Below are 16274 nucleotides of genomic sequence, written 5' to 3' on the forward strand. Positions count from 1 at the left end.
TGCATAAATATGCACTTTATACCACCATCACTTTATTTAGCCTCTCTAATTACACAATATTTACAATAATGGATGAATCTGCATTAAGAAAACGAAATTTACCAATACAAGGCTGTTAGTGGTTTGTTGTGTGTTGCTAAAGTTATCCACAGCTTGTCCTAGCCTAACCCGTTTTCTACTAACACCCCCTAAATGTACTAATTAAATGAGAAATAATGCACTACAAACACACTGATGCATAAAGTCATTCGATTCACATGTATTGCTAACATACAATCTTATTTGTCAAGCGTATTAAGTCTTAAAACTTGTATTAAGTTCAACACATTCAATCTTTCTAATGCAACTCTATGGAGCTGACTGTGACTTCCGGGAACTTTGGAGAGACTCCGTGCTCCGCCATTGCTGTAAAAAAAAACGTTCCATTGGAGTGAACGGACTTGACGTAACTCTATCCTTCTATGGCTCTGGTTTTTGTGTAACAGGTGTTTTGATTCTCAAACGAATGAGAAGACAAACATGCTGATCACATTCATTTTAAATTTGTTTGAATTTTCCTTAATAAAAACAGCAATCGACCATACCCAGCATTAATAGATGTTATGTCCAATAAAGACTATTACTTGGTGTGAAATAATTTTCATTTGAATAAACTAATCTCCTATTTTAGTTTTGTCTTTAGATTGTCAAGTAGCTTACAATGTCATGCATGAAAGGGTTTTCGTTTAGTCATTTCTATCTGTTCTATCTTTAAAACGTTGTCTACAAATATGTTACCCTGTCCCTTTCCTGTGACAAAAATGACCAAAATAACCAAATAAGTTTTTTGCACATATTTTCACATATCTTTATCTTCTTTACTACACTTTTCTGTGCAGACTCAGCAGATGCAGGAATTTCAGTTAACGTGCTATAGTCAGAAATCAGTTAAGAATAAGCTCATTATGAGTCAGCAATCGTCGCAGCTCCTCTTTAATAGAGCACTGAAATTAGATGAAGTGTACTTCATTTACAATTTTAAAACTAAAGGAGCTGCATGATGTTATAAAAGAACCAGTTTGGGCTTTTGAAGATGCTTTAAAGGTGAAAATGCATTAACAAAAAAGAATAAGAGTCACGCCCTCTTTTTTTCGTATACATTTGTGTGATGTAATGCAAATCTTCCCACACAGTGACGCAGATATATGGGGGCATGTTTGAATGAGGCGTTTTAAGAAGGTGAGGATTTTTTAAAGAATATCTCTTTGGGTTTGAGACTTTAATCTTTGTGACTTTACTGCTTTTAACACTCCAAAAGAAAACATGAAATCACATCATATGACCCCTTTAACATCTGAAGAACCTTTCGGTTTCACAAAATGCTCCTCAAATGTTTTTAGACTATAAAAAGTAAGAAATTGTGAACTTTATGCAGCTAGGTTAAAATGTACTTTTAGCCCTTAGCTCTGTGTTGTGCAATGTAGTTCATTGTATGCATGTAACACCATGGTCCTGAAGAAACATCAACAGCACTGCTACATATGATTGAAATGACAATAACGCTTTTCTTGACTTAAACCCAAAAATGGTTCATTTATTGTTTTTTCTATGTTGCATCTTTATTTTTGTATTACTGAGTCAGTCTTTGTATCGTGGCCACCTCACATACTCGTTTCATCATCTGATCTGCGACCTTCTTGACCCAGTCGGCTCAGTCTCAACAGCAGTTTGGCATTCTCTGCTTTGAGTTCCTTCACTAAGCGTTCTGTAGGACTTTCATTCACCACAGCTCGATTCTGGATTCTCTTTGCCCTAAATAAATGGACATTCTGATAGTAAGTAGTAAGACAATAAAGTCTACAACTATATGTATATTAGACTAATATACATAGAATACACTCAAATATAGACTTAATGTAAACCAACCTCTCTGCATATCGGAGTGTAGAGAGCGACTGACTCTTCATAGCAAATTTCAGCAGGGCTTAAAGTTGCAATCTGTTTATTAATACAACATAGCAATGTAAAAAAATTCATTGTTTCAAAGCAGCTTTGCAAGAAAAAAATTCAATAAAATAGATAGTATGCTTATTAAATATATAGCATGCATACAGAATAAATCACTTGGCATTATCGCACTTTTTATTGTGCTCATAGACAGAAAGACCGCAATGCTACGTACACACCAAACGCGGGGCATCGTGTTACTCGCTCCAGATTACTCGCGGGATTTAACTTCTTGTCATGCAAATTTTTTGCCTGAGTTGAATATTTTCAACTTGGGCGAAGACGCGTTTGAGGGGAATAGCGCGCGTTTTCGCGGTAAGCGCTCTGCGCCACCCAATTTGCTTCATTCGCATCACCCCCTGCGAGTTTGCATCTATTCGCGACTTTGCATTGACTTTGTATGTAATCTACTCGCGCAAGTCGTTGAAATTGCGTTTGGTGTGTAGTGCCCATAAGGTAGTAAAACAGTGTACATTTTCTTTGACTATGTGCACTGTTTTTGTGAATTCACAAAATATTTTTGTGAACAATCATTTTCTTACCATGACAGTTCGACTGTTGCCACCGAGGGCGGACTGCAATAGTTTGGTAAGGATGGAGTCCCTGTATGGAATATGAACCACCTTCTTCCCAAGAGCCATGTCTGCTAAAGCACTATAGAGACAAACAGAATAGCACTTTAAACACAAATCTGATTATTTGATGCCTGTCATTATCCAAATTAAAGTGGTTATATAGTGTTTAGATCAGGGGTCACCAACGTGGTGCCCGCGGGCACCAGGTAGCCCGCACAGAGTCTGTGAGGTGCCCGCCAAAGCACATTCTATTAATAGTCTCAACTGTAATATTTATTCATGACATATTTTTTTATATTAGCTTGGCTTGGTTTACGTATGTTACAATTTTAAACAATACTAAAACATATAAACAAGTCAAATAAAATAAAATAACAAGTAAAACAAAAAAAGTTTAAGTAGACTATATCAAAAAGTAGCCCTCCAGATTGTTTTATCCATTGTGGTAGCCCTTGCTCATAAAAAGGTTGGAGACCCCTGGTTTAGATGTTATGCAGAAGTTATATATTGTGTATCCGCTGACCTAATGACATTTCCGAGGGTTGTTAAACTGAGATTTATAGCTGTCCCTTCCTTAAGCCTGTCAGCTTCTGACCCCGATGACCTTTGTCTCTCGCTGCCAGCCAAGTCCAACAAGTTAATGTTAGATTGTTTGGTGATGCACTCCTTTGAGAATATCTGCAGGTGCAATGACAGACACATCTTACCGTTGAAGATTTTGTTGAAAATCTAGAAAAATCGATTGCAGTCCAGTATCACCTGTTTGAGTTGGACGATGATGAGCATGTGTGAGCAACTGCTGTTGGCGTTCATGTGCGTGGCCACAGTGGTTCGGGTGCGTGTTCCCTGCTCCATCAGCTGCTCCACCTGTACCGCATTGTCACAGGGCACCCGCCTTAAACCCTCCACGTAGAAACCCCTCTGCTGGTCCTCTCGTACCCGAAGACCACCAGAAGATCGGTTGGCCTTTGATAGGAGATCTATAACCTGAGCATGGTATATATGGTATGTTTTAACATTACTAACCTGGATGACTGTAATCAGTAGCTGTGGCCGGTTGCATAAACATAGACGTGACGTTAAGACTGTGTCTTAAGAATGATTCTGATTAACTAGCAATTAGTTAGGGCTAATCAGTCTTATTATTTGGATTTAAATTAGACCCATCTACCTTTCTATGTAACATACTTTAAACAGTTATTGTTAGTCATGAAGAAAATAATTTATGAATAACTTTTAAGACTATTCTTAAAGTTTTATGCAAACGGCCACTGATGTTTGGTCTTAAAGGTTAATATGAGAAAGAAATTTGCATGCTTACCTGTTCGTTGTAAATTTCCAACATGCTGAAAAACACCTGAAATTGGGTTGACAAACAAGATTAATATTAACTCTTTCCCCGCCCCGCCATTGACAAGTTATCTTTTCAATTAGGAGTAAACATTTGCATGAAAAACGTGTTCCTGATAAGGTTTATGTTAATCTGTAATATCCAGTAGATGGCCAATTTATAAACCAACTCAAGCAAAAAGTTATTTACTCATTTTAAACTCTGTTTATGTTTTGATAATCCTTCTGAATCTGGTCTCTAACAAAATTCCTTCACAAAAATGCAATCATTTCAGCTTTTTGCAAAAAAAAAGTATTTAAGAGTTTATAAGCAAAGAAAAAAATACACATATGATGAAACGTTTTTTTTTTCCTTGTTTTGTTTGTTAAAAGCAGTTCTGTTCTTTCATTTGATATATTTGTATGTTTACATATTTTATAGAAAGAAATTCCTGGAAGGAATTTTTAAAAAATGCTGGCGGGCAAAAAAGTCTGACGGGGAATGAGTTAATACTAAAGGTTTTTTTTTGTAGAATGCGTTGACTAGCTCTCTATTAAAGTTTGCCGTAGTCAATACATTTTATTCCTTAAAATTCATCAAAATTACATATTTAAAAGTTAAAAAAAACATCTATTCATGTCTTAAAGTAGATTAATTGTAACTGCACCCTTGAGTCATTTGAATATGCAGATATTAAATATGAATATGCAAATGAGTCCCCGCTTCCACCCTTGTTCAACACATTAATGTGATTGGTTATAATATGCTTGTGACGTAGAAAACAGAGGCATTTAAAATCACACCGTTCTAGGAAACTAAAATATAAGAGAAAATATTTGCACATGGCTTGTCTTAAAGGATATTAAAAATAACCCTAAAAAAAACCTTTCAAAAAGTACACTTTTGTTTCTAAAGGGGGCATATCAGTACCGAAATGGTACACATTAGAATCTATTTAATGGGTACCACCAATACAAAACATCAATGTTTTGAACAGTATAATGTATCTACCCACCTGACATTGCCTGCTGTCTTGTGTGCTCCTGAAAAACTGAAAGAGTCTTTCACAGAGAGTGGGTATCAGGCCTTTATTTGGACCATAACCAACCATGGAGTAACTCTTTCCAGAGCCCGTCTGTCCATATGCCAATAATGTGGCATTATAGCCCTGCAGTGCATTATCAAGGATACCCTGACCCAAACCCTGAAACACATTTGCCTGTGAGGTATCACAGGAGATCAGATAAAAAAAAACTTAGTTTAGCTGCTCAATGTTAATAGTTGTGCTATATGACAGAATTATAATAAAACCCAACTTTACAACAAACACACCCATTCCTTTAATAACCAACTTTGGCTGTAAACAAGTACAAAGATGCATTATTGTTTACTAGGTGAGTACAGTATAAAACCTAATGTCTGTTACCTGATCTGCGTAGCGCCCACCTGTCTCTTCAGGTACAAACAGACCATCTTTGTTTCTGGTGAAGCCACTGTGGGACCAGTAAGCGTAGTCAAAAGTGAAGGTGCGGCTGTTGGGTTGGTTGCGTGGATCTTGAATGCTGATGTTGTTGGAGGTCATGGAGATAATACAGCGACTACCTGCATCCCGTTCCCTCTACATAACCAAAATATAAAGCATTAACAAGTTGAGTGTACTTGATCATCAAAGACAGCAGCCAATCAAAGCCTACAAACACACAAAAAAAACATAAAACAATTTTAAGCATTGCAGTATTTTACATGATGATACTGACCTTATTAAAGGGCCTGACTCGGACTGCCACTTTCACACAGTCCTTGCTTGACATTGCTTAAAACGGACCCAGAAAACACAGTGTTGTGACAGAGCGGCACGCTGAAACCTGAGCCTTACGTTAACTTTCGATCAGGGCCAAGCAAAATAAATAATACAAGACCTACTTTCTGTAAGGATCACTTTCAGTATCCATGCTTTAACAATGTATATGAATCATAGGGTTACATTTTATTGCCTTTTCTAGTTTGGATTGTTGCAATTCTCAAAGAACAATTTCAAATTTGATGTTCAAAACCACAATGGATATTGCAGGTGTTTTTTTAAGGCAACCAGTATTACAGAATTGCATGAACAAAACCTCTTAACAAAATTCTGACCATTCAATCCTAATCAATGGTTTTTTGAGTAGAAGCATGCTAAGACATGTCCTTTAAATGTACACTCCACTTTTTTTTGGAAAATATGCTTATTTCCAGCTCCCCAAGAGTTAAACATTTGATTTTTACAGTTTTGGAATCCATTCAGCCGATCTCCGGGTCTCGCGGTACTACTTTTAGCATAGCTTAGCATAATCCATTGAATCTAATTAGACCATTAGCATAGCGCTAAAAAATAACCAAAGGTGCAATGATATTGGAGGTGCAATGATATTACGCAGCGCCTGTCTGAAAATAGTCCCCTGCTATTGAACGTTACCAAGGGGACTATTTTTGGCTGCTGTGTAATATCATTGCGCATCCTGCAGCCATGTTACAGCAGCAAAGTCCTTGAATATTACGCCGGAATAAGAGTATAGTTCCTAGCCATATCTGCCTAAAAATTAGCAACTTTTAACTTTCCGTTGGTCTTACTACACGATGTAACTACAAAAGAGTCAAGTTTTAAATAGAAAAAAATATTGAAACTTTTTGGTTATTTTTTAGCGAGATGCTAATGGTCTAATCAGATTCAATGGATTATGCTAAGCCAGGGGTGTCCAGACTTTTTTGTGTGGTGATCTACTTTTAAAATGATAAAGCCGACAAGATCTACCTGCTAAAAAACACAGTTACATTTTTTAATGACAATTTAAAAGCGTATTAGGACTATACTGCATATCTCTGCATTGAATTTAAAGGAATATTCCATTTTCTTATAAGAAAAATCCAGATAATTTACTCACCACCATGTCATCCAAAATGTTTATGTCTTTCTTTGTTCAGTCGAGAAGAAATTATGCCTTTCGAGGAAAACATTGCAGGATTTCTCTCATTCCAATGGACTCCAATAGACACCAACAATTAACACCCAACTCAACACTTTTTTTTTCAAACTGAGTTTCAAAGGACTATAAACAATCCCAAACGAGGCTTATCTAGCAAAACGATTGTCATTTTTTACAAGAAAAATAACAAATATACACTTTTAAAGCACAACTTCTCGTCTAGATCCGGTCGTGGTGCGCCAGGTGACCCCACGCAATACGTCATGACGTCAAGAGGTCACAGAAGACGAACGCGAAACTACGCCCCAGTGTTTACAAATGTGTTGAAAGAGGACCGTTCCTACGTTGTTGTATGTCAACTGATACTAATTAATGTCAGTTTATTGTTTAAAATGGTTCGCAAATGTGCGTTTTATAACACGTGATCTCCCTACATCACTACGCATTTACGTTAGGTCGCGATGGACCGGACCTAGACGAAAAGTTGTGGTTTAAAAAGTACATATTTTTATTTTTCTTGTCAAAAATGACAATCGTTTCGCTAGATAAGACCCTTATGCCTCGTTTTGAGATTGTTTATAGTCCTTTAAAACTCTTACATGTTGAGTTAAGTGTTAATTGTTGGTGTCTATTAAAGTCCATTAAAATGAGAAAAATCCTGCAATGTTTTCCTCAAAAAACATAATTTCTTCTCCACTGAACAAAGAAAGACATCAACATTTTGAATGACATGGTGGTGAATAAATTATCTGGATTTTAAAATTGAATATTCCTTCAAGGCTGTCCCCATTAGGCTAACGTTACTCCATTCTTTTTGAGGTGTTAAAAAAAGTCCTTGAGTACATGTCAAGTACTGCTTAAAATAGCGGAGATGCAGTTTAGTGAAACAAACTAGAAAAAGACACAGTATCAGAAGCCTCTCTTTAAAAAAAAAAGAGCAGTGCGACGCGGCTTTCTATTGCTAGGCAACCACCGAGTCAGCTGTCTTGTCAATCAAATATTGAAGCGTGAGCGCTCTTTTGATGTTAACTGTCATATTAGCAGAAACTTTAAAAAGAGGGCGCTTGCTCTGACCTTGTTTGAGGATGAGAGGTGCACAAACACAGGAGAGAGTGAGCGAGTGGAGTCCGGTTCTTCAAAGCAACTGTAAACTTCCCTTACCACAACGTAAGGCCCGCCTCTCCCCTCATTCGATTGGACAATGGAAAACGCGAATGACGTCTCCAGCGTTCCTTGCGCGTGCGGCAGCCGGCGGTAAAAAGTTTAAACATAGCTTAAACACCGCGCAAACGCTCCCTGTCTATGAGGTGTGATTTGTGCAAGTTTTGCAACTCACTAAGCAAACAGACAAGCGATCAAACGTATATACGCTCGCCTGCCGTCTGGCCAAAATCCCATAGTATTCAGGCGTCAGACGTAAGATTTGAGACGTCAGACGTCACGGTCACATGTCGGAGCTGTGCTCAATTTTGCGCGGACGTATTGAAATTAGGCTTGTTCGACTTCATGCGGCGCCGCAAGAACCGACAGCCGGATGACGTCAAAGTACCGCGAGAATGATTCAAGAAATCATATTTCATCTCGCTCTCGCGATACTTTGAGGTCATCTGGTTGTCGATTATTGCGGCGGTGCATGAAGTCGAACAGGCCTATTGATAATTTTTTACTTTGCGTCCGGATAACGTACGTGCGGTTGAACGTCCGGATATTAAATACTATTATCATCTTTACTTACTATTGAGTTCTTAATTCGAGATATAAAACCAAGTTTGAAAAGATGAAAAGAAACAAGTGCTTAATAAAACATTCATGCATTAAGAATGAATATCAAACTGTGTAGGCCTACTATTTAAAACGTTTAGTTTTCATTCACTTTTGAGGGCTGTAAAACCACTAGTAGACACTAGCAAATAATGAAAAATGTGTTTTTTTGTTTGATTGTTTATATAGACTATAGATAAACTCTTCACTTTACAGTTTTTCTCGCTTTGGTGCATTTCTCACATCACTATTTACATTTGCACAACAGTTAGTTCAACCTCCACAACATTTAGTCATTTGTGCACATCATAGTAGCAGTTTCTCATTCCTTCGAACAAATTGCAAATGCTTTTGGACATGCATCAATTGCCTTTATACAATTCTCTGCTGTTTTATAACATTATCATTTGCTTATGTCATGTCAGTCAAAATTAAATATAGCCTACTTGTGACTGCTGAATAGTCATTCCATATAAAACTAATAGTCATCATTTCATTGTTTTCATTTGCATATACAAAAATGTTGAACTAGTTGTCAAAATCATTTTTTTAAATCTTTTTTTTCCCGGAAATGTCTCCTAAATTTAACAATTTCTCAAATTATGTGGCCAGACAGAGAGGAATGTCTGGATGTTCATGAATGATTGCAGTGCTATGTTTGTGTTCAGTTCCAATATGTACTGCAATATTGTTTACAGTAAGCTCTACCCAAAGGGAGTTTTTGTTTGTTGTAAATAAGGGTGTATTTTTTCCTTTGCGCAATGCTGTGAACAAATTAGCATATGCAGTAAAAATGTGAAACATACATATTCAGTGTCTTGTACTCAGTTACCTCACTAAACACAGCAATGTGTAACTTTACTGTATTTTTTAAATGGTTGTGCAAATAGTATATAGTGCTGTCTTGAGCATTTTCAGGTAGTGTCACCAAGATCTGACTTTTTTGCATTGGAAAACATTTATAGAGTAAACTGTCATAATGAAAACATGGTTAAGCTATTTGACTATCTTGTTCATAAACAATGGTGTCATGACTTTTCATTTTGATGACACTGACACTTTCATTGATATGAATACTTGCTTTTGAGAAATGACCTATCCATTTTGAGCAAGTGACACGCTTTTGGAGGTTATCAACTAGGTTTTGCAGTTTGTACTAATTGTTTTGAGAACTGCATTAACTGTTGTGCAAATGTAAATAGTGATGTGAGAAATGCACCAAAGCGACTGAGAAAAACTGTAATATGTTGCCTAATGTTGTGAAAACAAAATAGTGTGACAATAGTCAGTGAAAGCCAAAATCATAAACACATTTGGATTAAGGTCTGGAGAATGTGAAGGCCAGTCAATGGCGTCAATGCCTTCATCGTCCAGAAACTGCCTACAGACTGGCCAAATGAGGTTGTGCATCATGTATCAGGAGGTCTCTGCACTGCACCAGCATGAGATCTGACAATAGATCTGAAGATTTCATTTTGATATTTCATAGCACGTAGAGGTCTGTGAGACACTCCGAGAATGGTCCTCCCTAAACCACTCTTACTGTTGCCTGTCCAATGTATCTGTTTTCAATTGTATTTGCAGCTAAATATGTATAAAGTTTTACAATCACTTATGCTTCCGTACCGGGTTGGATGATATTCCCGAAGGTTATCTGACTTTGTGTAAAGCTGTGATGATTTTCTTATTTTTTTGAGCAGTAATATATATATATATATATATATATATATATATATATATATATATATATATATATATATATATATATATAGATATAGATATAGATATAGATATATAGATATATAGATATAGACATATAGAGATAGACAGAGATAGATAGATAGATAGCTAGATAGCTAGATAGATAGAGATATATAGATTGATAGAGATATTGATAGAGATAGATATAGAGGGTAGTACATGTAATCAGATCCCAAAAATCAAGAACTTGTATTTAAATTACATTACATTTTAAAATATATGTGTATTCTATTAATCTTCACATACTGTATATAAAGCATTGTAAAGTGTCATTGAGTCAGTCCCATCATTGATGTTTTCTAACAAAATGTGCTTGCAACGCAGTGTTAACTGTGGTGAAATCTGATCTAAATACATATTTTATGGCTGATATGATGTTTATTTATTTTTGCATACGTGTCAAATGCACTTACAAACATGTCTTGTTTAAAATTGGCATATATTTTCTTGCTCTTTGTACGGTGTCAAAATAGTACAATACTATCCTACTTAAATGTGTGATATCAAATAAACATAGGTCAAATGTAGATGTAATCATAAAGTACAAAATGTGTAATCTAACATATTAGGTTACTGACTATACATTTTGGCATGTAGTTTGTAATCAGTAACTGATTTCAATTCTTGTAATTCATGTAATCTACCTAGAGCTGGATATATACAATATTTCCATATAAAGTGGAAGATGGTTAAGGTGGTAGTGAAATAAGTAGGTCTAAAACAGAAGAAATCTAAAAAGAAAAAAGATTGTTATTTAATATTTTTCTGAAGATGTGATGAGTTGATTGGGATGAGGTCAGAAGTGCTGGAAAATATGTAGTGTTTGGTGTGCCTTCAGGAACATATTTGGGGAACATTGACATGCCTTTTTGTTTGGTAAAATACAGTAAAAATGTGTACAAATAAGTATGACAATCATGATTTAAAAGGAGTGCAAAGTGAGCTTAAAACGTATAGTACAGTAATCAAATTTCTGTTGTGTAGGCCTACTGTAAAATGTTTGGGTAAGATTTGGTAGGCCTACTTTAAAGTATTTGTATGTCTGTTAATGACCCTTAACCCACAAAGGCTATAAACAAAATGATTTTTCCCCTGAATCAAGTTAATTGGGGCCAAGCACCGAGGTGCAAGGACCCTATTGTTCCTCAATGAGTCATTACATCTTTGATGTCTTTCAGGTATGAAGTTTTTCCTATATTTGGTAAATACACTTTAAATCTAGATATTTTATTGTTTTTAAATGAAGATGATGATGTATGGTTTCAACTATTCTTTTTACTGTTTTTATTTTTATATTAATTTTATTGTGTAAGCCGAACAGCACATTGGTCAACATTGTTGTGTTTAATGGTGCTACAGAAATAAATTGACTTTGAATAGCCAAAAGGTGGCGCTGTGATCCACCTTGTTTTCTCAGTGCCAAACAATGGATTATGTAAAAAAAATGGACAATAAATACTTTATGGACAACACATAACAGAGGCCATACACTGTTTTTATGCAAGGCATTTTTTCATTTACATCATGTGACTTAATACGTGAAAAGAATCTGTAAGATTGTACTGTTTATGCCATGTGTTGCTATCCTATTGAATAAATGTGCCTTTGGGTAAGATATTTCTTAAATGATTATTTTAACTTTTTTGTCATTAAAAGTGTAACAGGTTTTAACATGTAATTATAATAAAAAAATTGACCCGGACGTATGTAGCTTCACACGTACGTAGTATCACATGTTCATTGATCACGACTTTTGCTCACGGAAAAGTACGTGACCATCGGCACGACTGATTGCTTAGTTTGCAAAGCAGATGCACAAATCACACCTCATACCCTGTCCATAGATTATCATTCATAAAGGCGCATGCAACTGCCATAAATGCTTTTGGTGTGATTGGCCCCTCTCATAATACCTATTTTGCCCTCTGTTTTCCGATGCTCATGGAGCATCATATACAGTTAACTTATGTGCGATCTTCCGGTCGATCGCGATCTACGTATTGGACACCCCTGTGCTAAGCTATGATAAAAGTGGTACCGCCAGACCCGGAGATCGGCTGAATGGATTCCAAAACTCTAAAACTCAATTGTTTAACCCTAGGGGTGCTGGAAAATGAGCATATTTTCAAAAAAAGTGCAGTGTCCCTTTAAATGAGGCACTGTTTATAATTCGGGGTAAAAGATGTGAGCTTGATGTACAAAATACAAAAATGCTTTAATCTTGTTTACAAGTCTTGCCCTTTAGAAAACATATTTTGCATCAAAACAATTACATAAATGAAAATACTGATGATGTCACAACAATCCAGTAAAGAAGTGGAAAAAATCTCTTTAGAAATGTAAATTATTTGTATTTGAAAGCAAATATGCATTACAACAGAGTTCACAATGCTCTTTTAAATATGCATCTGAACAAAAATAAATGTACATTATTTGCAATGAACAAACTTGGGGTTTTTCAACTTAAAGGTGCAGTGTGTAATTTTTAGAAGGATCTCTTGACAGAAATGCAAAATATATAAAACTAAATTATCAGGGGTGTATAAAGACCTTTCATAATGAACCGTTATGTGTTTATTGCCTTAGAATGAGACGTTTTATCTACATACACAGAGGGTCCCCTTACATGGAAGCCGCCATTTTGTGCAGCCATGCATACAGGAGCCCTCAACAGACAAACTTTTTTACTAAGTTGTCTCCATCGATGACATGTTTGTCCGATGGTTGCTACCGTAGCTTCTCTATGTGTTTCAAAAGCAAGAGGTGAGCATTGGTTGCAATTCGCAACCTTACCACTAGATGCCACTAAAATTTACACACTGCACCTTTAAGACCTCATGATAGAGGAGACTAAGTGCCAAGTCCAGCAAAATGTCCATCCGTTTAAAATAGACCATCTTGTTACACTTAACCAATGCAAGGTGAACCACATCATCCAAGCGGTGGAACCCATAAACCTTGTTATTGTTTGATCCGGTTTTACATTTCCTACACAATCCGTTCTATAAACAAACCAAGTAACAAAATAGTTCACAAGTATCAAATTTTATTTATAGCATCGCTAAAAGACTATTTACTTTTGCATTAGTAGAAACATTTAAAAACTAAGCCATCTTTTTTGGTCCTCAAGTCCCTCAGTAAACAGTTCACCTAGATTTTCTCTTCTTTTTTGGTTTGACAGCTTCAGTTTCCACTGCATCATCTACCGGGCCATTGTCCTGTGACAAATAAAAAAACAAATAGTCTAATCCAGCTCTTTATATACACCCTCAGTTATCTTTAAATAAAATGGCACCTTATTGGACTTAAATGGCACTAACCTCTTTAGGATGGGAATTTACTGCATCTTCATTTACTGCTTTTATGGGTCTCTGTCCAGTCTGTGGTTGTGAGTCTTCTTTATAAATGGTGTCTCTAAGTCTTCTAGATTTTTTTCTACGCGTGGTTTTCTGTGGGGTCTTTTGTGCCTCTACAGGTACGTAATAAATTACATATTGGCACATACAAAAATACTTAAAACACATTTGAAATAGTTATTCACTATAAAATTACTATAGAACTAATACTATACATTACTAAACAACATTTCGGCAACGGTTGTTTTCACTATAAAAAGCAGTGTATTAAAGGTGCACTGTGTAAATGTTTAGCAGCATCTAGTTGTGAGATTGCGAATTGCAACCTACGGCTTAGGCCACACAGCTCTCCCCCTCCCTTTTAAAAATGCATAGATAAGCTACGGTAATCGACACAGGACAAACATATCTCTGAGACAACGTAGTGATGAAACAAGCTCTGTAAAGCATTTAAGGCTTGTATAGAAACATGAAAGTGACTTCCATGTAAGAGGATCCGTGGTGCATGTAGATAAAAATGCAATAAAAACAATACAGTTCATTTAGCAAGATCTTTATACACCACTGATAATATTGTTATGTATATTATTTTGCATTTCTGTCAAAACATCCTTCTAAAAGTTACATAATGCACCTTTACTAGAAATGTGTTCTTGAGCGTCTCTTACCTGATGTTTCCATAGATTCCTCCTCACTGTTCTTAGGTTCTTGTTCCACTGGTTCCACAAAGGGCTCTGGTAGATTTGGCGAGGGAAGATACTCTGACTCTCTGGGGCTACAGAGGAAATAAAATAAACACAGGGTTCCCACACATCAGTTAACTTCAAATTCAAGGACCTTTCAAGGACTTTCCAGGTGCAATACCCTCAAATTCAAGGACTAAATGTGGGAACACATTTCAAGTGAGAGCAAGGTTACATTGTGTTACCCTTAAAGATACATCGTTACAGTTCCCTTTCGAGGGAACTCACGCTGCGTCACTGCGGTGACACTTTGGGGATGCCTCCAGGGGTAAGTGCGTCTGAATGTGTATATCAAATTCAAACAATGGCGAGGCTTAACGACAAAGACAGGGTGACGCGGGAGACAGGAATTATATCGCTATCTGAAATATTGCCAAAGGCGGCATTACAGGGACGCAGGAAGTATGGCAAGGGAGACGCAGTTCCTTGTTCCCTTCTCAGGTTTTATACTCGAGACGTTTTCATTTGTCAAACACAACTACGCAAAAAAGCATTTTGGTATGAATCAACATTAGCATACATAAGATATAAGCATTTAAAGTGAACAGTTTAGCACAGTCTAGAATTTTTATGATATTATCCTACACTACACAGGGGATATGGAATTGCGTAAAATAAATTCAAGCACTTTCAATGACCTGTATCTATGTATATGTCAGCAATAAGGTACGAGAGGCTGTGCTGTATCGTGAATAAGTAACTTATTCACGATACAGCACTTGCCTCGAGTACCTTATTGCTTTTATAAAACGGTTACCACCCGTGATGTTAAATAGAACCGTTGGGTGAAGCGGTCATAGCCATGTTTTATCGTGAATAAAGCACAGCTATTGACCAATCAGAATCAAGGGTTGGAACTAACCGTGGATCCAAACATACTCCAAGGTTCATTATGAGGGTCTGGTTGACTTTAAGGGCAGAAACATAATTGGCCTGCTGGAGGTAGTGGACCATTAGCAGCTCTAGACTCTGGAAACCTCCAGAGTTTTTAAGGAATCGTTCCAAACACTCCTGCAAAAGTAAAATTGAAGACGCTCAAAAGATGATATGGTTAATGCACAATCAAGATTTTTGACAAAATATGGACACTTATACTGTCTCAAAGTGTTTTAAACCCACCTGTTCTTCCATGCCAAGTGGCAGATTCAGTAGCTCTTTCATCAGACCTAGCTCCTGGCACGTATTGAAGAGAAACTTCATCAGCTCTTCCATGTTTAACTTATTACAGCGCTGCCTTAACAACGCCCATGCCTCCACAATACACCTGTGCACCAAAAAACCCCCACCAAAATAAGAGACTATAAATCAGCTTTTTCTAAAGCACTTTACACATTAAAACATGGCACTCTATACAATTGATAGGGTGCATTTCTACCTGTTATGGAGCAGGACTGAAAGGGAAAGCTTGGCTTGGCTGGTAGTGCACAGTGGAGGCTTCATCACATGCAAGTAGCGTAGAGCAAGAGTGTGCTTCTGCTGACACATCAAAGCTTGCAGGACACGCTCATGTTGCCAGCTCCAAAGTGAGTGACTGGTGGCTGGATGCAAGAGCAGCTCCAGAGCGCTCTGGTAAGGGGAAATATGTCCATTAAACAAAAGATAGTATACACAAACTGATAGTAATGTTAGTTTCAACCAACATGCATATCTCAAATCTTCATACGAGTTCATGTTAATTATAAAACATGCTACATAAAATTGTTCATTAGAAATAATTACATATTAACTCTCTCCCCCATCATTGATGAGTTAACTGGTCAATTAACTCTTTCCCCGCCAGCGTTTAAAAAAAAAAGTTG

The 16274-nt window shown here is 36.6% G+C and overlaps 1 protein-coding gene across 1 annotated transcript in view; it reads right to left on the reverse strand.

The window, feature by feature from the left end:
• Positions 1-1542: 1542 nt before the first annotated feature.
• Positions 1543-16274, reverse strand: part of LOC141365216 (protein ELYS-like) — a 54975-nt gene continuing 40243 nt past the window's right edge. The window contains exons 21-33 of the mRNA XM_073869185.1: positions 15851-16041; positions 15595-15739; positions 15338-15486; positions 14401-14507; positions 5649-5704; positions 5318-5509; positions 4907-5110; positions 3883-3918; positions 3321-3548; positions 3085-3239; positions 2529-2640; positions 1906-1977; positions 1543-1791 (exon numbers count right to left, since the gene is read on the reverse strand). Coding sequence (XP_073725286.1) covers positions 1756-1791; positions 1906-1977; positions 2529-2640; positions 3085-3239; positions 3321-3548; positions 3883-3918; positions 4907-5110; positions 5318-5509; positions 5649-5704; positions 14401-14507; positions 15338-15486; positions 15595-15739; positions 15851-16041 — 1683 coding nt within the window. The 3' untranslated portion in view covers positions 1543-1755. The remainder of the gene's footprint in view (positions 1792-1905; positions 1978-2528; positions 2641-3084; positions 3240-3320; positions 3549-3882; positions 3919-4906; positions 5111-5317; positions 5510-5648; positions 5705-14400; positions 14508-15337; positions 15487-15594; positions 15740-15850; positions 16042-16274) is intronic.

The sequence above is a fragment of the Misgurnus anguillicaudatus genome, chromosome 7 (assembly GCF_027580225.2).
Source record: "Misgurnus anguillicaudatus chromosome 7, ASM2758022v2, whole genome shotgun sequence".
NCBI lineage: Eukaryota > Metazoa > Chordata > Actinopteri > Cypriniformes > Cobitidae > Misgurnus > Misgurnus anguillicaudatus.